The sequence below is a fragment of the Syngnathus typhle genome, linkage group LG21, assembly GCF_033458585.1.
Source record: "Syngnathus typhle isolate RoL2023-S1 ecotype Sweden linkage group LG21, RoL_Styp_1.0, whole genome shotgun sequence".
NCBI lineage: Eukaryota > Metazoa > Chordata > Actinopteri > Syngnathiformes > Syngnathidae > Syngnathus > Syngnathus typhle.
Genome location: NC_083758.1, coordinates 7,955,464 through 7,976,837, shown reverse-complemented (window position 1 = coordinate 7,976,837; position 21,374 = coordinate 7,955,464). Strand labels below are relative to the sequence as shown.

Below are 21,374 nucleotides of genomic sequence, written 5' to 3'. Positions count from 1 at the left end.
ACGAGATGAAAGGAAGGCAGAAAAAGAGAGAAGGGAGAAAAAAGCTGCAGAAAATAAGTGTGAATAATGCATGTGTGGCCAGCCCCATGAATGATGGATGATGCATGAAAACTATTTGCTCTCTTTTTTCATTCGGAGACAGACCATGCTGGCATTAAAGGGCACGAGTTGTCATTTTATTTTTTCAATTCCTAATAATGCTTGCAGTGCACGTTACCAAAAATACATCAAATATATTTTTTAAAAAACACACATTTCCTCATTTAGAAAAAAAAAAAAAAAAAAGACATGCTGTAGGTTACCAACAGAGACAGAAAAAAAAAAAAAAAGATAACCTTTTGTGACAATGCGGGTGAAAGAAAAAAGCTCAACTAAAAAGTAAATGCCTTCTTCAAATCCCACATATTTTCTTAATATTTGGCTTTGACAAAACCAAATTTTTGTTTCTTCACAGTGATATTTGGTGCGAGCACGACAGTCCACCTCCATTATTCAGGTCACACTCGAGTTGCAACTCAACTTTTTAAGTGGTGAACTCGGAATTACTGAAGCGGCACCACTTTACAACAAACGTCCTCCTCCGAGTTGCTCCTTTGCGCGTTCGTTGGACGCTCTTCAAGTCGAGTGGTTAAAAGAAAAAAAAAAAAGCCAAGAAGGAAATATTCAGAAACCATTGGGAATGCTTTGAACTGTGCTTAAACGCAGCACAGAACATCATAGAAGGCAGTTGAGAGACTGATAAACACTGGAAAATGTGTCAAATTGACACAACGTGCATTTGGGTAACATTCACCGAAGATGGCAGATGCATGGCATCGTATCACGGCGGACGTCACAGTCGCTCCAAGGCGGACGGCAAATGCTCCCAGTTCTTCCAAAGCAGCGCCAGGAGGGACACGGCCACGCAGGTGAGCGCCAGGCGGAGGCGGCTGCGGAGGAGCGGGGCGGCGAACTTGGCCGCCGTGGACACGCACACCAGGATGACGGTGGCGAAGGCCAGCATGATGTTGATGCACTTGCCCAGCAGCACCTTGGCGTCGGCGCTCTCCAGCTGCACCGTTTGCTGCTGCTGCTGCTGCAGCTCCAGCTTGGACACGCGCGTCTGGCACGACTCCAGCACCTCCTGAACGGGCACGCCATCACGTGACTGTCTGGTTTGCCCAGTCGGGCGGGCGGGCGCTGTTACCTGGATGTCCCTGGCCCTCTCGTAGGCCTGGTAGGCCACCTTCTCCTCGATGCTGGCCAGCTCCTGCTTCAGGTTGCCGGTCTCGTGCTGGTGGAGCTCCGTCAGGTCGTTCAGCTGGTCCTCCAGACGCTCGTACCTGACGCCCAAAACCGACGGAGAGCAGGGTCAGGCCGCGGCTCTGCTTAGCTTGTGGCGTGCGTGCAGTAGTCACCTGTAGCGCTCCTCCTGCAGCACCTGAGTGAAGTATCCGTAGTCGCGCTTGAACTGCGCGTTGAGCGCCTCAATGTCGTGGCCCAGCCGCGTCTGCGACTCGCGGATGTCCCGCACCGTCTCCAGGACTTCTGCCAGCCTGCCGCCAACGGGGTTGCCGTTGGAGTCGGCGGAGGCCGAGGTGCCGGAGGAGCACTCGTCGTCGCTGTGGTACTTGGCGGGCTTGGCTACGGTGGTGGCGCTGCCGCTCAGGCCCCGGCCGCCGGCCTCGCCCCGCAGCCCGGCGCCGGCCTCCATGCTCTTGAGATGCGTGATGTTGTCGGCGCTGCCGTACTTGTTGCGGATGAGGTTGGCGAATCCGCGCGACTTGTTGAAGAAGAACGGCGGCGAGAGCGACACGCCCGGCCCGATGGTCTTGACCTTGTCCAGCGCGAGGTGGCGCACCGAGTGAGGCAGGCCGCCCTCTTTGCCGTGCCCCCCCGACGCGTCCCGGGTGTCGTTCTTGTGGCCGTGCTTGCCGTTGGCCTCGCCGTCCCTGGCGCGGCGGTGGTACTGCTCCAGCTTCCTCTGCAGCTTGGCGATGGAGTGCGCCGACTTCTGGTTCTTCTTCTCAAACACCTGGCGGATGCGAACCATCTGCGGTGGCAAAAACCCAGAACTGGTCCCCTAAGTCGCCACTGCAGGGTGCGCCTATCTCCGAGTTTATTTTCCCCACCTGCTGCTTGTCGGCGTTATTGACCAGCTTCAGGTACTCGGCCACGTTTTGGTCCCGGGCCGTCTGCTCCACCTTGATCTGCTCCGTCACCTAAAGCGGCGCATAGCGAGAAGCGACATTGAGACAAACGTTGCGCTTTGCCGCCATTTCGCAGCATCTATAGGCGAGCGCCGCTGACCTTGACAATCTTCTGCTGCAGGCTGTCGATGCCCAGCGCCCCCTTGTTGAAGTCCAGGCCCACGCCGTCCACCACGTCCAGGTTGGACTCGGAGCCGCCGCGCCGCATGGGCACCGGGATGCTGAGGACATCGCAGCCGCTGCGCTCCGCCTGGACACCCAAGTCAACGTTAGCTGACAGGGGGGCGATGTCGTCGTTCCACAGATTTTTTTATTTTCCCCAAACTAAGCACAACGTCAAGTTAATTCAGTGCATTAGTCGCTCTACTCCCGGGGCAAATATGGAAATTTAACACTGGACTTCAGCAGCCTTTAATCCATCACACTGCCGGTTTTGCCAAGGACTCTCTGCCACACAAACACACACACTGATGCGGTTACATGAACATAAACGGGGCCAACGCATCACACAGATAACCTGCAGCAGCTTCATTTCCCCGTAATGGACACTCAAAGAACATAATGTGTGTTTTGGTGCTAATGGCCCTTTTAGGGAAGTGGGCCCCGTTGCTAACGCGGCGCTGGAGGAAGCCACGCAGCTCAGCTGGCTCACTTCATTAAGCAAGGCAAAAAAAAAAAAAAACCCACATCCACGCCGGTGCCAAAAAGAAAGGCGACAGATAGAAGAAGCTCTTCTCTTAAATGAGCGTGCACGTAAAAATGTCAACGTCTAAATTAGGGCCGCATTGAAATCCGGAGCACGTTCGCGTACACAACGAGGCAAACAGTTGGGAACGTTGCGAAAGTTCACTCGCAAAGGGAAAAGGACATGTTAAGGTGAAATGCAAAATGAGGCCCTAGGGCTTCGGAGAAGAACATCCTGGCGGGTGTGGGTTGAACGCACACACACACGGACAACACACGAGAAAAGTTTCAAGGCCTCGCTTTGGGTTTCTATGCCACACGTGGGATAAAAAAGATAATAAAATAATAATAATGATAACAAAAAAAAAAAAAGTGGTAATCCCTCCTCTTCTCTACTCTTGTAATCCCAACAGTTTAATCTCCAAAAGATTACTCGGCAAGTCTTTTGAAAAAAAAAAAAAAAAAAGGGATTTGATATGCTGAGACTTTGGCGTCAAAGCGTCCGGGATGTTTTTGGAAGGACAATGCATCTCACCTCGGTTCTTGGAAGAACACCAAGATGTCGTAAAAAAAAAAAAAAAAAACACACACACAAACAGGAAGTTTCATACACACACTTTTCCTCTTCCTAACATTTTGGATCATCCCACGGAGGCCATTTTGAGATCATATTTGTGCTTCCAACACCGACGCTGGATCAGATGTGTGTGTATGACAAACGTACGTGTGTACGTGTCACTCTCACTTTAATAGGGAGAGTATTTGCGGCTGGCTTAATCCACAGCGTGTTACTCACACACCCGACACGGCTGCCAGTGGTGCGTGAGCGTCTCTGCGCGGCGGGATTAGCTCGCATTATCTTGCTAATCCGTCGTCGAACCCGCGTACGGTCGCCGTCGCCGACGCGGCGTCCGTCCGCCGCTGGCCTGGAAAAACATGATGCCGGTTGCCATGACAACAGAGATGACTGAAGAGAGGCAGCGGTGAAGCCGCCAGTTGCAATCACTCGCCTCTTTTTTTATTTTTCTTTGCCTCTCGATGCAGAAAAGCACAAAGTGTGACATCGGTCTAAACAAGCTTGATGTCAGAAAGTGAGATTTCCTTCCACCCCATTATGGCACCAAAAAAAAATCAACAGTGTATCTGTAACGCTCACCTTGGCCACCTGAGGGCAGTATACAATAAAAAGACACCTGCTAACTCAGTAAATTGCAGTAATATTCGTAGTTTGTGTCTCAATCTGCAGTCAAAATCGTGCATCTGATTCCCGAAACACAAAATACAGGCATTTATCGAACAATATTGAAACATACAAAAATCCTTTCGGAATGGTTAGCGAGGAGTGGATGAGGCCGAACGCAGCAAATGTCAAAGGGAACCTCTGGCCTCCAAAACGTAATCAAGTATTCAGAGTGAGATGGAGCGTTACAATCGCATCTCCGGGACTTGTCGACATGGAAAAACGGCCGCTCGGTAAATGAGACGCCCTGGAGCCAACGTGTCCGAGCATGACGGCGCATAGTATCACTCGAACGTTCCCGGAGGAGCTCGTCTGGTTGAAAACGAGAGCGGGACCATGTTTTGCTCATCTCTCGTAGTGGTGACCTTTAAATGGAGGACCACTCGAGGTCAGCGTGCATGTCAACAAAGCACAGCATCAACCCGAGGGAAAACAACATCCAGCAAAGAAACTATTTGAGTCAGAAGGTGAAGACTGAACAAACCTGTTCCACTCTGCCCTATGCACAACCTCCATGACAGTAAGTCGAGTTCATACTGTATAATGAGTGCCACAGCCAAACATCATTCATCCACGATTACATTTTTTTACAATGAGGTCTGGCGCGTTCCCAAGAGTAGATGACAGATGTTTGTGGTTACACAAAAGATAGTTTGTTTCCATTTCATGGCCATTTTTTATTTCATAGCAGAATCGCTTGTTGCTGCCAAGTAGGTGACAAGTTACCTGATTGGTTTTCATCAGCGTGGCGTGCAAACGTGCAATGCACATTGTGACATTGTGCAATTGTCATCGACTATTGCAGAGTTACAAAGTGCCGTTCGGTGAAGTATCGATAAGACAGCAGAACAACATGAACGCGTTTACCATTTTAGCGTCGACGGCGTAACCGCAGCCCGACTTGTGGTAAACTTTGCCCCGCAACTGCTCCACCGGCTCCGGACATAGTCCCCGGCTCGACTGGGTTCCAGTCTTCGCCTCTAAAGTAATCCGTTAGTGGCTACAACACGAAAACATCGCCCGGTTCCGAGACACCGGACTGCACCACAACACACTACATCGACTCCTCCAGTGACGATGGTGAGTTTCGCCCACCGTGGCAGCCCGGCGCCACTGACACGTTCGAAACGCCGCCAGCAACTCGTCAAACGACTGAGAGGCTGTTGAGCACCGCCCGCCGCGTCTAAGACGAGGAGGCGTGGCCTGGCGCAGAAAAATACAATATCGAGCGCGCCCCTTAACATTTCGCAGAAAATAAATACATAAAAAAACAAAACAATAAATAACATTAAATATTGGTATAAATGATATTTTAAGAATTTATTTGAATTATTAATTATTTTAATTATTATTACTTAAAATCATTATGAATTAAAAATCCAATGTGGTCTTTTAATAATTATTAGAATGAATCCAATGTGGTCCTGAACACAAAAGTTTCCACAAACGTCGGGCTGCTTTACCGCCGCAGGCGTTGTGTCATCAATCATTCAAACATGCGAGCCCAACAATAATGAAGCTAATTAGTCTGCTTAGTGTAACGTGATCTCTCAGGGCCCACTCTTGGTTAATTATTCATCTAATCTGGCTATTTTGTCACCTGAAGTATGTGGAAAAAGCTGGCTATGTTGTACTTCTTAAGTGAACTTTGACCCCAATCCCCAAATCCACCTTAGGAGGACACTCTGCAGGATATGGATCGCCATGACAAGTGTCGGCGCTGACGGCACGGAGCCCCGTGAGGTCTTTGCCTGAAGCTCCGTTATTGGAGTCGGGCTGATGAAACTGTTACGTGTGTTTGATGGATGGCCAGCCTCCCAGCTATGATCAATACTAATAACTTCACACACTTTCCAGTCCATTTCAGCCACGTATCGATTAGCGTGATCGACACACGTGTGTGAAACAGAGACAAGGGAGAGGTTTAATTGTTATTCATTGCGGACGTAATTATGCCTCTTGTCGATGTGCGTCAAGAGCCAGCAGAGATGTAAGCTCCCCACATGACACCATTGTTCTTCTCTGCGAGTGCTCCTGTTTGTGTTCTTTACGGACTTCCTGGCCCACTTCCCGTCTAGCGGACGCTGATAGCGGGGCGGAGCCGAGGGGGATGTTTAGGCCACGAGCGGGACCCTTCTGGGCTGGAATGTTGGAGGGAGGATGCAAACTTATGGGAGCGTCCTCCAATGTTTAGGAGAAGGAGGTGTGTGTGGGGGGGGGGGTCAGAATGTTCCCGTGGGACATGCGAATACGGTTAATGACTTGCACGATGATGTTGGGGTCCCTTTGGTCACATTCGTCGGGTCCAGTCGGTTTGAGAGTCGCTGGATATAACGTGACGCCCTGTGCGGAGGAAGTGACAGACGGCGAAAGGTCGACCGAGTGACACGACCTCCTCGCTCACAGATGCTCCGAGGAGGGAGCCAATGAATCTTTGCTACTTTTTTAATACAAGCGTCCATCATGTCGCTCGGCGACACTTGACGCGTGTCCTGAGGGGAACGCGCGACGCTCCTTATCAATTCGTGAGCTTTCTCATCTGACCACAAGTAACAATGTGAGCATTTTGGTGCCTGGGCTCCACCCCCCCCCCTCCCGAGGGTCGCCTCTTTTGTACCTTCCTGGCAGGGGAACTAAATCACCGGGCGGCATGAATGGACCCAGCAAGGCCGGAGCACATCTCGCGGCGATAAAACGAAGGCGGGGCCGGGCGTCCAGCAGATGCGGCGCTGTTGGCGCATATCACACGCTGACACGTTGGCCTTTTACACCGCTTTTCGGACTCGATTGTGGCACGCAGATGGAGCCATTCAGCGTGGCGGTGAACATCTGCGGCCGACAAGACCTCCTCCAAGGCCGAGCGGCACCTTCGAAAAACAATCTCGGCCGCATACAGAACTGCAAAATGGTCGCAAAGTCTATTGAAAAGATGTTAGTTGCTTTCAGCGCATGCGTGGGTGTCTTTTATGCGTCACCTGGCACACACACTCATGGTGCCCGTGACCTTTCAGGCCTTTTGTCTTGGTTTGAGTGTTTTGAAGTTTTCGCCGGGCTAAAGGACAACAGCGGCGGGGACGCGGCCCACGCTGGCTGCCATTATCAGGAAAACAGAAGAGCGAGGCAACGATAAGACGAATTCATTGCGCCGGCAAATATGTTAATGCGTTACATTTGTTAGCTTTCAGGAGCGTCACAAAATTAGATCGACTCTCATTACGGAGGTCACATGAGGTCCATTTGTGATGGATTTACATTTATGGTGAAAAACGTCTTGGCTTATCATTAGAATCAATGTGTGTGTCGAATGCTCATTAATGAGGAAGTGTGTGTGTGTGGGGGGGGGGGGCTTCTCTCCGGTTACCATGGTGACAAATTGAGTATGCCATGCATAATGAAGATGAGGGGTCGGCGGAATCTATTTACTTCACGACCAGCTTCATCATCCACAAGGTCATCATCATCGAGGGGGCGTGTTTAATCAGCATGCTAATCGCTAACATAGCATGGCTATGCCACCGTGGCACCATAACATTTTTTATTTGAGGTCATCGCCCTTTTTGAGCATGTCCTTGTTGGGGGAGGTGGGAAAACAGGAAGTGCCCCATTAAACCGGAGCAGTTACACAACATTTGTCGCTTTTTTTTTTTTTTTTTTTAAACGCTGTTTACTTGCATGAAGCCACATCAATGAGGCCGTAGCAGTTTGTGTTTCCAACCAGAAGCGTGGACTGCACTCTTGCGTGCATCCAAGTTGTCAAGCAAGAGAAAGAGGGACTAAATGTAAAACCGACACGGATTTTAAAACATGCATTTGCCCCAGGCGTAGCAACACAACTGCTATTATTCTACGACTCGCGAAACACACAACACGTGACGTCTCCGTGTGTGAGTTTTTAACTTAGAAATCATAAAAAAGGTGTGGCCGCCCGCCCGCCCTTTGCACCTTTTGACATTCTTGAAGCGTGACACAAGCAAGCAAAGGTCAGCAGCGGTTCTGAGCGTCACCCCAAACGTGGCGGAACTCGTCTACGAGCCGCAAGTACATGCCGCAACTCGCATCCAACCATCTTGATATTTTCCGTAGAAGACAGACCGGCTCAAGAGTCAACAAAACAACACTACCTCTGTCACGAAGATGAGCGGCAAGGCGCTGTGGTTCTTCCTCATGGACTCAAAGTGCACAGTGACAAATGGCTTCAGCCTCTTTGAAAGACCCCCCCCCCCCCCCACACTCTCACCGGGGCCCTTTCGACACCCTTATTGTGAAAAGCGTTGCTTCCTGTGTCAGCACCCGCCAGAGCGTCAGCGCGCACACTCCCTCGGCTTCAACAGCCGGCCGGACCTTACAAGGAATCAAATGGAATCTTTGCGATCCTTATCGGACACCCTCGGATGGTCTTGGTACACATTGCCACGGCAACCGCGCCCTCAGACCAAGGATGGAGTCGACTAATGGTGAGTGAATATGCCAGAAGCCTCCAGAGGGGACTATGCTTATAATTTACAGTTTGTGTGTGATTTTGGGATGAATGATGATTTGTTTGTACTATAAATGATATATAAAATGACACAACATTTTACATTGCAGTGTGTCAAGCTCAAGAATAAAACCATGCGAAAATAAAGATGTTATCAGCTTTTCTCTCTCCGAACTAGTAACACAAACACAGCCAATATCTTGTTGCAAACATTAATAGTTACATTTTATCGTGAGCTCACCTCCTCCACCTTCCAACATGGACTTCTGCCTGTAGTGCGCTCTTTCGAACACCTGGGGCGCTGCCGCCGAGAACCAGTTGCTGCTGCTCCCGGAAGTGCGTCCTTGACCAATCGGAGAGCTCCATTTCATTTATTGTTTAAATCCTGAATTAAACCATTAAAATAAAGAATACAAAACAAATAAATACAACATCTGCTTTTCGCAATTGTAATGGATTTGGAGCAATAAGTTAAGTAGGCTTCCTGCTTGTTATCGCTGTAAAACCTGCCAGTTGGTGGACTTCCCGTTATCAAAATTGAATTAAATATCGACATCACAACGTTTTCAAAGAAGTTCATTTTACTAAATAATTACAAACACAGCAACAACATACGTACCTTCCTTCTTTATTTCATTTATGTGCTGTTGTTTTTCCTACTCGGAGGGTAGCCATGTTTTTTCTTCTTCTTTTGTGGTGGCTTTTCTTCTTCGATGGTGTATACTATCGCAATGTCGTTTTACCGCCCTCAAGTGGACTGGAGTATAGATTCATGTTAAACGAAAGATGTTACAATCGCTGTAAATCACATTGACAATCACGAGTGTCCATATTGGTGCAACTCAATCATTCATTATCTTTACCAATATTAAACACGAAATAAAAATAAGTTCAAACAAACTCTCGTCCCTGAACTAACACAAAACATGCAGTAACGTTTCTGAACACTAGATGGTGCCACCTTACTGTTTAATATATGGAATGTGGGCCAAACGTACAGACACTAAAAAAAAATACTTAGTTTAGAGAGGATAATACAGATTGTATGGAGTGAAAGATCCCAGAATGGAAACAAAGGAAGTGAGGGAGAATGGAAATTTACAATTAACATTTATCATTGCACATATAATGTAAACCTTTATATATATATAAATATATATATAGATGTATTATTGGCATTCTTAATGAGTTAGAAGAAGCAAAATGGCCGACTAAATGTGCTCTCATTGTATCACAAAGTGAATTTACATTTTTAATACAAACCTTATTACGGATCACGGCATGCGTGGATGTTATCAGGCCGGTGTCGCTGAGGGTGGACTGTGTGCGAGTGTGTGTGCAGGCAGTGGATGCAGGTGGAGCAGCTCATGCAGGCTGAATGGGGGCTGCTGGTGGCACAGCAGATAAACAAGTCATGAGCTGGGAATAATCCCCTCAGCGGGGATTGACACCCGCCTGTTGACAACTTTTCTTGGCCTCAGTTTGGGCCCGAGTGAAGACTTGGATACTGTCGCTACTTTTTAATTGGACTCTAATTCAACACGCACACAGACGTGCGTTCGAATATGTGTGTGTGAGAGTGTGTGAGTCGGGTAAGAGGTATGTGTTGATGTGCCATGCGATGCCTGTGAATGACTCGTAATGTTTTTCTGGCTGCGTGTCTCGCGGGCCTTCGTGTCGGTACACGCCAGCTCTTGCTCCCCCTCTTCCCAAACACATTTTTGTGTCGCGTTAACGACCGATTAAATGTACGCTTGACACTTCTGACCTGTTTGCTGAAGCCATTTTCCAATTGTGAGACAGCCCAATTGAGGGTGAACGGAACTATTGGTTTTATGTCCACTGGTGGGCATTTCTTTCTACAGTATAACTTGTCATTTGGGGTGCCTCAGGAAGACCCCAAGGATCCGTCCCGAGTACCCTAATGTTTTGTGTTAGCCAATCTTGAGTTGAAGTGAAAGGTGTCGACATGGTGGTATTGACACAGGTGCTGTCTGCTCCGCTAGCACATCACCTGTAATTTCTTCAGCCGGCCTCTCGATGTGATGTTGGCTCATCTTTTGAAAAAATGTGAGTGAGTGGGCATATGACATCAGGCCCTTGAGTAATAATAATCAGCGAGTGTCTCAATGTCAACATGGGCCCTCCCTGTTCTGGCTTGCTCTCATGCTACTGAAGCATTCCTGATGCGCGTGTGTCGGCATGCATGCGTGTGTGTGTGTGTGTGTTTCGGTGTAATTAAGTAGCGCGTGGTCGCTCCCTGGAGGGAGGAGGCACCTCAGCGGGGTATTTTTAGGCTACCAGGCCTTCTCTGCTTCGCCTCAATCTTCTCCTTTGCCCTGGGAGCCAATCCCTGCTGACGGGATAATTCCCAGCACATGACTCGCTGATCCATTTCAAGGAGAAAGATTTGATTTGGCTAAGACGACCAGGAAAACACCGAACATTGTCTCACAGAAGACAATAAATATAAATCAATATTACCGTTATGTTTTGGTAAAAAAAAACACCAACATGACAGGGGCATGTCTGCAGGGAGCTGCCACGACGCAAGAATGCTGACGGGACAAAAGGCCATAACTGGCTCGTACGGCAGCACAAGCGGCCCATTGTGCGCTTTTCGGCCGCACAGTCGGCCGGCATGCAGCCACACACAAACCGCAGCGAAGCACCTCGTGGCCGTCAAAGTGTCCTTGAGCGAGACGCGCTAGAGAAGTGACAGCTCAGCTCAGCTCAGCTCCGAGAGAAGGAAGGTCCTTGGCTCAGTTGAGTTGTTGTGTCTTCACGCCAAGGACGATTCCCAGCCCAGGGATTGGCTCCTTCAACAAAAGCCCACAACTCAATACGATCAAGAGGAGGCAGGAAAGCCATCCAAAAAAAACAAATGTTCACAAATCTCAATGACCCACGACTGCTTAGCTATTTTTAGAACAAGCACATCTCAGGAGACAAAATGAATGCGATGGTTCCTGCGCGCTCCTGAAAAAGACTGCAGAGCTTCCGACCACCTCCGGCCGTCAAACAGGTGAGCCAAGAATGCGTCGGCCAGTGGGGGGCCCAAACCCAAACAGCGCCGACGGTCGACATTCTGCGGCGCCGTGCGAACGGCCGGCTCGCCTGTTTTGGGAGCCGCACCGACGGAGAGAACGTCACGGCCGATAAGGATATTTTCCACAAAGCTGTGTGAAGAATTTCAAGGTCTGCGTGGCCACCGCTGGAAAACAAGATTAACAAAAAAACAACACGCAAGGCGAGAGAATGGGGAAAATTGTGTGACAAAAAATTTGTCAGGTGGCTTCAATGTTGTTGTCAAGAAGAAAGGAAAAAAAAACACCCCACAAGGTGCGTTGATAATTGTATTATCGTTGCATTGAAAAAGCCATCGGCGGTGGCAAACAGCGGTCGTTTCCGTGGTGACGGGATGCTAAAAACAGCGTACGGGCAAAAACTATCATAAAGCTGAAAAAAATTGCCGTCACGTGACAGGAACAATAATCCATACACAAATAACACTGTACAAAGAAAGGAAGATCGGGCTCGTGCTTAAACGTCCTCGTTCGATTGGCATTCGGGCTTATACATTCACGTTCGGGGGAGGGGGGGGGGGAGCGGGCGCCATTTCCGCACAGGCTGCAACGACTGACTGGCAAGGACTCAACCACCTGTCGTGGCTTTTATGGCTTCTTCTCTCTCACTCGACTGCGTGCATGCATCTTTGAGCGTCCGTGTTCCGTTCCAGTCCATCTTGCTGGTTAAAGTGCGCAGAGAGGTTTTTTTTTTTTTTTTTCCTCCCCCTCCATCATCAATCCAGGTAACGAGGTCAAAACGATAATCCGAGTTTGAATAATCCGGGCGCGGAGGTCGTCTCCGGGGGGGAAAACGTCTACCAGTTGCAGTCCTTCTTGAGCAGCGCCAGCACTTTGCGGCCCAAAGTGGCCGTCCAGGGCTTGACGAAGCTCTTCATGTTGACCAGCAGGTGGCCCCGCTTCCGGTCGGCGTGACCCGCCACCAGGTACTCCACACCTGTCAATCAAGAAAAATCAACATATTGGGCAAAACAAACCCGGCCTGCGAGCTTGCGACCTGACCTGGGTTGAGGATGGGGCAGGTGCAGCCTCTGGCCGTCCACGACTCGGGGTAGAGCGTGACGCGGCCTCGCTGGAGCTTCACCTTCTGACTCAGCACCTTCTGGACCTTCACCTCCACCTCGGCGTGCGAGCCCTTGTCGTGGGCCGACAGCACCTTCGCCTTTAGAACTGAAAGACGCGCACAAACATTCGTAGCGTAACAAAAAAAATTCTTTCCCCCCAATTTTAGTGAACCAAAAATGAGAGATGATGTCATCCAAATGGCTCACCGTAGGCGTAGTTCATGGTGCAGAACAGTTTGCTGTTGGTCAGCGGCTGCTCTTTGCACTCGCACTTCTCTGCGGGGGGCAATCACAGCACCCGTTATTGCATGTATGTGTGTGTGTGTGTCGTCTTCATTCCTAGTGTGTGTCCACTGAGGAATGCGCCTACGCAAGCTAGCGGTGGGGTCTGACTCATTGTCTGATTTTCATAAGTGGACACACACCTGAGTAGTGGAGGGCAGAGAAGAGCTCGTCCACTCTGAAGATCCTGACGGGCTCGCTGGAGTTTCCCTCCAGGTTGTACAAGTCCGACCTGCAACACAGCGGGCGGCGGTTTCGGTCAAAAGTATTGGGACATTGGGGAAATCGGGGGCGGCTTCGTGCAAATGAAGCCGGAGCGGGCCGCCGAATACTTTTGGGCTCACCCCAGCACGCAGTCGCCCGTCAAGGGGTCGCAGTCCCCGGCGCAGTCGCACGGCCGGCAGCCGTACGGGTGGAAGCCCCAGTAGCCCGGCAGGCACCCGTCGCAGTGGGCGCCGCCCACGCCGGGCTTGCACACGCACTCGCCGCTGGTCGGGTCGCACGGCGCCGAGCCCACAGGGTGACAGCTGCACGCTGGAAGAAAAAGATCTCACGTACGTGACGGCAAGTCCAAAGACTGGCTTCCTGTCCTCCCGTGGCTGTTTTGGTGTGTACCAGCTTGCGTGGCGGCACATGACTAGATTGTTTTCTTTACCCCCCACCGACTCTGGTATGATCAAAATGTTCTTCGCCAGGGAGGTAAAAAAATTCCGCCAGCTCAATCTTTTCGATCCTCAGCCGCACGCACGCACGCACGCACGCACGCAGGCCCCTCGTCTGGGACCTTTCATTAGGTACGCCTGCTGTGCGCATCGTTTTGAGCTGAAGATTCCAAATCTATTGACGTCACCCATATGGTTTGCGTCGCTACTTACGGTAAACACTTGTGAGGCGGCTTGGTTGCCGTGGTTACAGAGCAGCCAATTGATTGCGGGTAAACACGGCGTGTTTTGAGACGGTCTGGTGCGTTTGGACAGTTGCTTTCGCACACGTGGCTCGTACCTGCGGGGTCGAGCTCACGACGACGGTCGCATCTGACAGATAATCGCTGGCGAGAATGTAGCCAGCGCCGCGTGTTGACAGATGACTATCTGGTGTTTACTCAACGCTCGTCGGATTGGCGGACATTTTGCTGTCTCAACTAGTCGAGCGATTCGTGACCTTCCCGCAAGGATGTGACATCATCGCTTATTTGTCCTTGACCCCATCTAATCCCTTTTTAATCAAACTGAGTGTGTGTGTGTGTGTGTCTTACGCTTGCAAGAGTCAGGGGCGGTGAGGGGGCGTCCGGGGTCCCGGAAGGAACCGGCCCTGCAGTTCTGACACTGGCGCCCCTCGGTGTTGTGCAGACAGTCGCACACGCCGCCGCTGCGCTGGCCCGAGTCCCGCCACGCCGACCAATCGAAACGGCAGCTGTGAGCGTGGCCGTTACACTTGCACTCTGCCGGAAAGAGACAATGGCCGCCAGGACGCCGTCATGACGAGATTCAAAACAATAAGACTTGATCGTTATAGCTACGGTTGCTATTAGCTAATCAACAAGCAGCGTTGCTAGGCAACCACACTTGAAGCCTCACGCTTGTACCTTACCAACATGGCTGCCCAACACGCGCATGCTTGTCCACTAGGTGGCAGATTTTTGCACGGTCGATTAAATTGATAGGAGCTCACATAAAAAAAGACAATTTTGTTCGGTTTGAATGTATAAAACATCGGAAGCTTGCGAATGGCGTGCCGGGCGCCCAAATGGCTAAGGAAGGAGAAATGCGTGGGCACTCACTGCGACACTCGTGCGGCGCCCCCGTCAGGCCGTCGGCGGGCTGCCAGGGTCGGTCGTTGTAGAGGGCGGCGCAGCGCTCGCAGTGGTCGCCGGCCGTGTTGTGTCGACACACGCACTTGCCGTGCACCTGCCGCACACATCGCCACGCCGTTAGCCACACATTTCAAAATGCTTCTCCTTTTCCGTCTTCTCCACCTCTAATAACTTCCCGAACATTCCCCCGCTCCATCGCTTTCCCTGGCCGACTGAAATGAGTGAATGCGGATTGATTGTTTGGCTTCATCGCTGGAAACAATAAAAGTGGGGCTTGGGTCTGAAAGGCCTGCGTGCACGCGTGTGTGTGCGTGTGCGTGCATGAGGAGAGTGCAAGTATGCAGCACAGAGAGCACAATAACAATCTCCTTGTCATTCCTGAGTGCTGGAATGCCATGTATGCTGGATAATGATTGAATGGGGGGAGGGGGGGGAGGTAGGGGAGGGGGGGGGGCAAGGCATCTGAGGAAGCTCTTTATTTGTTTGCGTTGCACCGTGCCATTGCTATGTGGGACAGACGTTGGGTTATACAACACGCTACATGCCAACACAAAGTATGTTTGCTAAATTGTTTCCCACGGTGTGTGTACGTGCGTGCGTGTGCATGTGTGTGAGACATGTTGCCAACTCGAGCCCAACACGTGACGGGCCCAACGTGTCCTCCGGCTGAACTGACCTCGGATCAGCCTGCCACAAACACACACACACACACACAGTGGGAAAGGTGTTTTGTATGGAATGTACGCATCCCAAAGTCGGCAAGTTCGAGAGTGGCCTTAACTTTGAAAGAATTCAAAACAAATATTAATTCAAAACACTCTGTCAACTCTCAAATACAACTTTTACGATTTAAAAATTGGATGTGTGGTGACAATAAGGCACTCTAATGCGGTGAACACACACACACAAGCTGTCGAGGTTACATAATTCATATTATTGGATGAGCCGGGCAAAAAAAAAAAAAAGAGTGAGCGGAAGCAAGATTGGACCAATTAGTGTGCGTGTGTACGTGTGTGTGTGTGTCTGCTGTCCGGGGAAGGTTATTATGAGCGCGTGTATGAGTGTTAGCTTTGTGGCTAACTAGCAGACGGTGTAATCACTCCGAACAGAGTTCCCTTCATCCAAACACTCACACACACACACACACTGTCTGGACTCTAATGACGCCAACACACACACTTGGCCAAACCAAAACACATTCTCCACTTGTCATTTGGACGTGCGCTCCAAAGCCACCACAGGATATTACAGCGTGTTCCGTTCATTTCCCGGGACTTGGCCGGGTCAGAAGCAGAACCTGTCCCGGCTTAGCACTTCAGCCAATGCTGTGTCTTCAATTTTGCATTGATCCTCTACAGCAAGTCAAGCCCAACCCCAATCCTTCCCGACGTGACGCGTTCCCTCATCCGCCGACGAGCGCCGCTTATGTAAACGTGTTTGTCCAAAAAGCTGTCCAGGTGCCGCTCGCCGGCCCGCCGGCCCGCCGGCCCGCCCGCCCTCGAGAGAGGATTTGGTGTTCAAAGCTGCGGCGCTGTGCAAATATTTGCAAGCAATATTGCAAACAAAGACGGCGTCGGAATCTCGCCCTGCAACGTTGCGAGAAAACAGCAAATTGTTTTGGGTCGGCTCCCAAATTTTCTTTCGGGTGGAGCCGCATTCCAAATATCAGCGCCGTCCTCCATTTTGATTTCCCTACATGGCCCTGGATATCCTTCTCATGCATTCCTTGTCCGCCAGTGGCTCAAAGCGCAGAAAAGGGAAAGTCCGCATTTGTCGCCGCACCCCTCCGACACGCTCGCTACGTTTTGTTTTTCAACATCGGCCGCCGCCAACTAGAAAAGCAAACAAACGGCCGAGCTGTCTGAGTGAAAAGAGGAAATGGCTAAACGGGTTTGCTTCCCACCGCTGATTGCGAAAGAGAAGATGGATATGTGTGTGTGTGTGTTCGCACCTTCATCAAGCCACCATTATGCGTGACAACCATGTCCGGCGGGGCCAAAAGAGTTGACTGGCTTGATGATGGGGGTCCATCATTAATCATAACCCCCCCCCCCTCCCTGAACAAACATCGGCTTACCACGTGGTTGGTCCGATCCCGGACGGGCTGGTAGCCCGGCGCGGGCACGCACTGCTCGGCGTGCCCGTTGCAGAAGCAGCTGCCCTTGACCATCAGGTCGTAGATGGCAAAGTGGCGTGTGGGCGGAGTCTCAGCGGCGACAGCGGCGTCTTTGGCCTGGCACGGGCACGGCTGGCGCTCCAGCAGCCGGATGCGCACGTTGGTCACCCGCAGCTGCTGCTGGCCCTCCGGGCCGAACGGGTCCAGAGACTCCCACTTGGGCAGCGTCCGGTAGATCACCTTCGGGGGGAGATTTCAAAGTCAATAAATCCATCAGACGGCGGTTGGAGAAACATCTCGTGCGTTGGCGTGCACATTTTCACTTTGTTGCCACCTCGCTTGTTGTTCCGGCGCTCGGAACGTCCCGTCCGGTCGCCGTGACAACGATACCACGAGGGTGTCGGACAGTTGAAAATTGAAGATGCCCCTTTATTATGTCGCCATGGCGACGGCTGCCGCTGGTAACCAGCGCCCCCGAAGAAAGTGTGTGTTTGCAGTGTGTCTCTTGACATTGTTTTGTGTGTGTGTGTGTGTGTGTGCGCGCCTTCCCCCGATTGGGCTGCTCAAGTGCGATGGGAGGAGAGCGATTAATTTCCTGCTCGTTGCAAAAGTTGGCGGGGTCGCGGCTTTGTGGCGCACGGTGAAGGGAACGCCGCAAACGAGGGGGACGAGGAGGGAGGGGCCGAGGCGGGGGGTGGGGGGGGCGGTTATGGGGCGCTGGTCGGCGGGAGGGTACAGAGAAACAAAGACGGGGGACAGAGACGCAGACGCACATAACTCAGGGCGCCACAAAAGGATCGAGACAGCGCGTCCATCGCACAGCAACTGACACACACACGCACACACGCACGGATCGGTTCCCAAAACGACACAATTGCACGAGATGTTTTTTTGAAGCATTCCAACAGGGACCCAAATGACATTTCCCTCCTACTGGACTAGTCTGAGGTTAGCCAAACAAGGCATCTGGACTCTGCCACCGTTGTTGTTATTACGGCCGCGTCCGTCTAAGCAAAACAGAACCTTTGCACCGTCTTAGCGTATTAATGATTAGCGCTCAGGGTGAGAACGTTTGACTGAGCGTGATCCATATCTGCACTGAAGCCTGAGGGAAGGAAGCGAGCAGGTTCACGGCGGGCCACTCGTAATCTTCCTCGCCTGAGTTCCGGCCGGCGAAAAAAGCCGGCAAGTCTGGCTTTGAGGCGGCTAATTCCATCAAAGCATGCTGGACTGTAACCTGGTAAACAAGCACAATGGGCATTAAAGGGAGAGTCGGTCCGGGAGGGCGTCTGGCCCACAAGATCCGTCGGGGCCGACGGCAGCGCTTCCTTCCCGCCAGATATTTTGCCCAGCGTCGATACGGACGTGGAGCTCGGTTTCGCAACGCTCGCATTCTTGTAAATAATACAACGCAGGTGACAAGCCGGCCGCCCGCTCAGGGCGTCTGAACTCGTCGCCCCTCGCCATCCATCACGTCAGATTCCCGCTTTGAGGGGGGGGGGCCTTTCCGCTCATCGGATTACATTTCTATAACTCAAGGCATATCGATAACGGTCCGGCAGGGGTGGAGCGGGGGCGCCGCTATTGTCGCTGGAATTCAATGGCGGCAAAATCGAGTGGCGCTTTTTGACACTTGCCTGGCACTTGCTTTGGCAGCCATTGCTAACCGAGAAGGTGCCAAGCCTATCGCTTTCATGGCCTCACGTCAACATGCGTGTCAGACTCAAGTGGGGGCAAAGAAATCTTCGGCAAAAGCGGCGCTCACCTCTCCTCGGGTGCACGGGTAGGCCCCGGAGTACTTGGACGTGCAGGTGGCGCCGTCCACGCCGGACGTGAGCGCCTTGCCCTCCGGGACGCCGAAAGCGGCGCTGCAGTTGCGGGCGTAGTACTGCAGAGTGCGCCACGTGCGGCCAAAGTCCTGCGAGCGCTCCAGCGTCATGGCGGCGGGCCGCGGCGAGCGGAAGACGGCGATGAGGTGCGTGAAGTAGAACTCGGCCTCCAGGTCCAGTTGCAGCGTCTCCGAGTCGGCGCCCTCCGCCGACTGCCACCAGGTGTCGGGGTGGCGGAAGGACGAGTCGGACATGGCGCCCGCCAAGTGCGACAGGTGGGGGAGGGCGGCGTTGCACTTGCCGCACTTGGCGGGGCCGCACGCCAGGCCCGGCTCGGCGTAGGCGCAGTACGGCTCGGTGCCGTTGTTGCCGCACGCGCTCTGGGTCAGGACGCGGCGGCCCAGCGCCAGGTTGCCCATGCGGGGGTTGCAGGCGCGGCTCTCGCAGCGCGGGGCCACGCCCGCTCGCGACATTGCCTCCGGCGCCGCGCCTGGGAAAAAAAGAAAAACATTTGAGCCCACGCACAACTTTTTGGAAACTTGACGTCTGAAATGTGAATGACGTCATTGAACAAACGGCGGCCCGGCCCCGTCAATCCAAAAAGTCGAGGAGGTCGGAAACGTGACGCAAAAAGGGGATAATGGCGCCATTGTGCACCTGCCGGCCGTGACGCCGATGGAGTTTGGCAGCCGGCGGCGTTGGGACGCCTCGCTTCCCTCCCTCGGGGTGGCCGCTCCCGTTTGGTGCCCCTTTATGCGCGTCAGCCGCTCCACACGTTGGCCCGTTATGGCAAATGAGGCCCGGGCGGGCCGGGGAGCTGTCAGGGGCCGTGTTTTGCCTTCAACAGGAGCCGCCGGCAAATTATGTAACCGTCTGCAGGTGGGGAGAGGTCAGGCGAGGAACGCATTGTGCTGGTCGCCGGGGGGCAAATTAGGAGCATTGTGGGGCCGGCGGCATCTTTTCAGTCTTTCAACCACGACGCTCCGGCGCGTTCGATGAAGCTTGAGATTAACAACGATGAGGTGGCCCATGTTATTGCGCGACAAAAGGTTGGCAATTATGTACGAGGAACATTTTCAGGGAACATTTGGAACTCTCGTCGCGTTTGACTTGATTCCGAATCCGAGGAACAGTCCAACATGTTTACCGTGTACATTTGCTGAATCATGTTATGGTCACAGCAGAACAAAAGTGAAACATTGAACACTGACCTGCACCTGACAACACAGCCACGCTCAGCAGCAGCAGCACCACCACAAACGGCAACGGCATGTTGACTCCACTCCGAGGTAATCCACCAAGAGGGATGTTCTGCACCCAAAAAATAAGCCCAAAAAAACGGCGTGCTTTCAAATCTGCTGCGGCCTCTGTCTGTCACTCAGCTGAGGCGAAGGTGCACGGCGGAGCAGGAGGTGGCAGAGTGCGACGGGAGGAGGAAGCATGATCTTGCGAGGAAGAGCGCCGAGGAGGAGGACGAGCAAAAGTCCAGCTCGTGTGCGGCCGCTCGGCAACCTGCAGCGTCTTTCATTTCCACGCGCAGCGCTTCGTCCCGCCAGTCCAACTGAGGACACGCACACACACACTCACGTAGTGTGAGGAAGCCGGCTCCTCCTCCTCCTCCGCTCTTGCACTTCACTTAAAGGAACATTCCGGAATGGGATGGAGCTCTCGCACATCCAGAGTACCTGAAAAAGTATGTCCTTTTGAAAACCATACAGTTGATTCACCTGCACAATATTGATGAGGTACATCTTTACATGAATGCTGTGATGGATGGTCCTGAGTGGTGTTCCTAATATTTTGCCCATTCAATTGAGCCTTTAGTATAATCCATAAAAAATGGTGTCGTCCAGCTTGAGCATTTCCATCTCTATAAAAGGCAAAGGATTCGATTTGGGGTACCTAAAGTAGTGTCCAATCAGTGTGAGCTATGAAAAAGGGAAACTGGCGCTCTCTAGTGGCTACAAATGGTACATCAAGATTTCTCCATCTCTTCCCGTCTGGGTCATGCTCCAGTGGACACAGCATGTCTCTCTGGCTTGCTGCAAAAAATCTCCCAAGTTGGGGCTAATATTTTGCGCAAACATAGCTGTCGACACATCATGGTCACCACGCCTTCGCCGCTGATGGACATGGCGCTTATTAACGAGTCACAAGGTGATGTAAGAGCAGCAGTATTCCAAAAATGCGTTAACAACTGCGGGGGAGCTTGATCTATGAGAGAAACGCAGACATTTTGGCGGGTAAAAAAAAAAAAAGATCAGGTTTAAACTTGCCACATGGCTCAGCAACGCTTGGCTGCGTAAAACACCGTCAGACATTTTAGCACCAGCAGACACCACGACCTCAATATGACAATCATTTCTCGTCTTGCTCTATTTGCTAGGACACAGCCAAGTGGATTTCAAACAAATTGTAAAAAAAAAAATGTGTTTTACATATTTGTCAAAGACAAAAGACAGTATTTTGGTGACTTTTGAAAGAACGCTATTGGAACGACGCAGTGAAATATGTATTAACGCCCAAATTGTATGGCTAATAATAATTTAAGCCTTCTTTTTGCTCTTTTTCCTACAGTCTATTAAAAGAACCGT

At 51.6% G+C, this 21,374-nt stretch overlaps 2 protein-coding genes and 1 long non-coding RNA gene across 7 annotated transcripts; 1 reads left to right on the top strand and 2 right to left on the bottom strand.

Annotated features, from left to right (window-relative positions):
* Positions 1-154: 154 nt before the first annotated feature.
* On the bottom strand, positions 155-9,325 carry LOC133145619 (transmembrane and coiled-coil domain protein 3-like). 5 transcript variants are annotated; one of them, XM_061269270.1, is made up of 7 exons: positions 9,210-9,325; positions 8,832-8,975; positions 2,290-2,439; positions 2,112-2,201; positions 1,398-2,032; positions 1,187-1,322; positions 155-1,123 (listed from the first exon to the last, which is right to left on the bottom strand). In XM_061269270.1, exons 3-7 carry the CDS (start codon positions 2,395-2,397, stop codon positions 833-835), a joined length of 1,260 nt encoding a protein of 419 aa, XP_061125254.1. In that variant the 5' UTR covers positions 2,398-2,439; positions 8,832-8,975; positions 9,210-9,325; the 3' UTR covers positions 155-832. The 5 variants fall into 5 exon arrangements, with proteins under 5 accessions (XP_061125254.1, XP_061125250.1, XP_061125251.1 ...); XM_061269266.1 differs by lacking the exons at positions 8,832-8,975; positions 9,210-9,325 and adding an exon at positions 8,235-8,336; XM_061269267.1 differs by lacking the exons at positions 8,832-8,975; positions 9,210-9,325 and adding an exon at positions 4,840-5,294.
* LOC133145633 (uncharacterized) lies at positions 8,429-8,737 on the top strand. The gene is made up of 2 exons (XR_009710955.1): positions 8,429-8,567; positions 8,701-8,737. It is a non-coding gene; the product is annotated as an uncharacterized LOC133145633 (long non-coding RNA).
* A 2,607-nt stretch (positions 9,326-11,932) lies between the features above and the next one.
* Positions 11,933-20,835, bottom strand: ntn4 (netrin 4). The gene is made up of 10 exons (XM_061269263.1): positions 19,992-20,835; positions 18,717-19,270; positions 16,913-17,191; positions 14,803-14,929; positions 14,278-14,463; positions 13,367-13,556; positions 13,166-13,254; positions 12,948-13,016; positions 12,679-12,846; positions 11,933-12,613 (listed from the first exon to the last, which is right to left on the bottom strand). Exons 1-10 carry the CDS (start codon positions 20,050-20,052, stop codon positions 12,474-12,476), a joined length of 1,863 nt encoding a protein of 620 aa, XP_061125247.1. The 5' UTR covers positions 20,053-20,835; the 3' UTR covers positions 11,933-12,473.
* Positions 20,836-21,374: the final 539 nt, after the last annotated feature.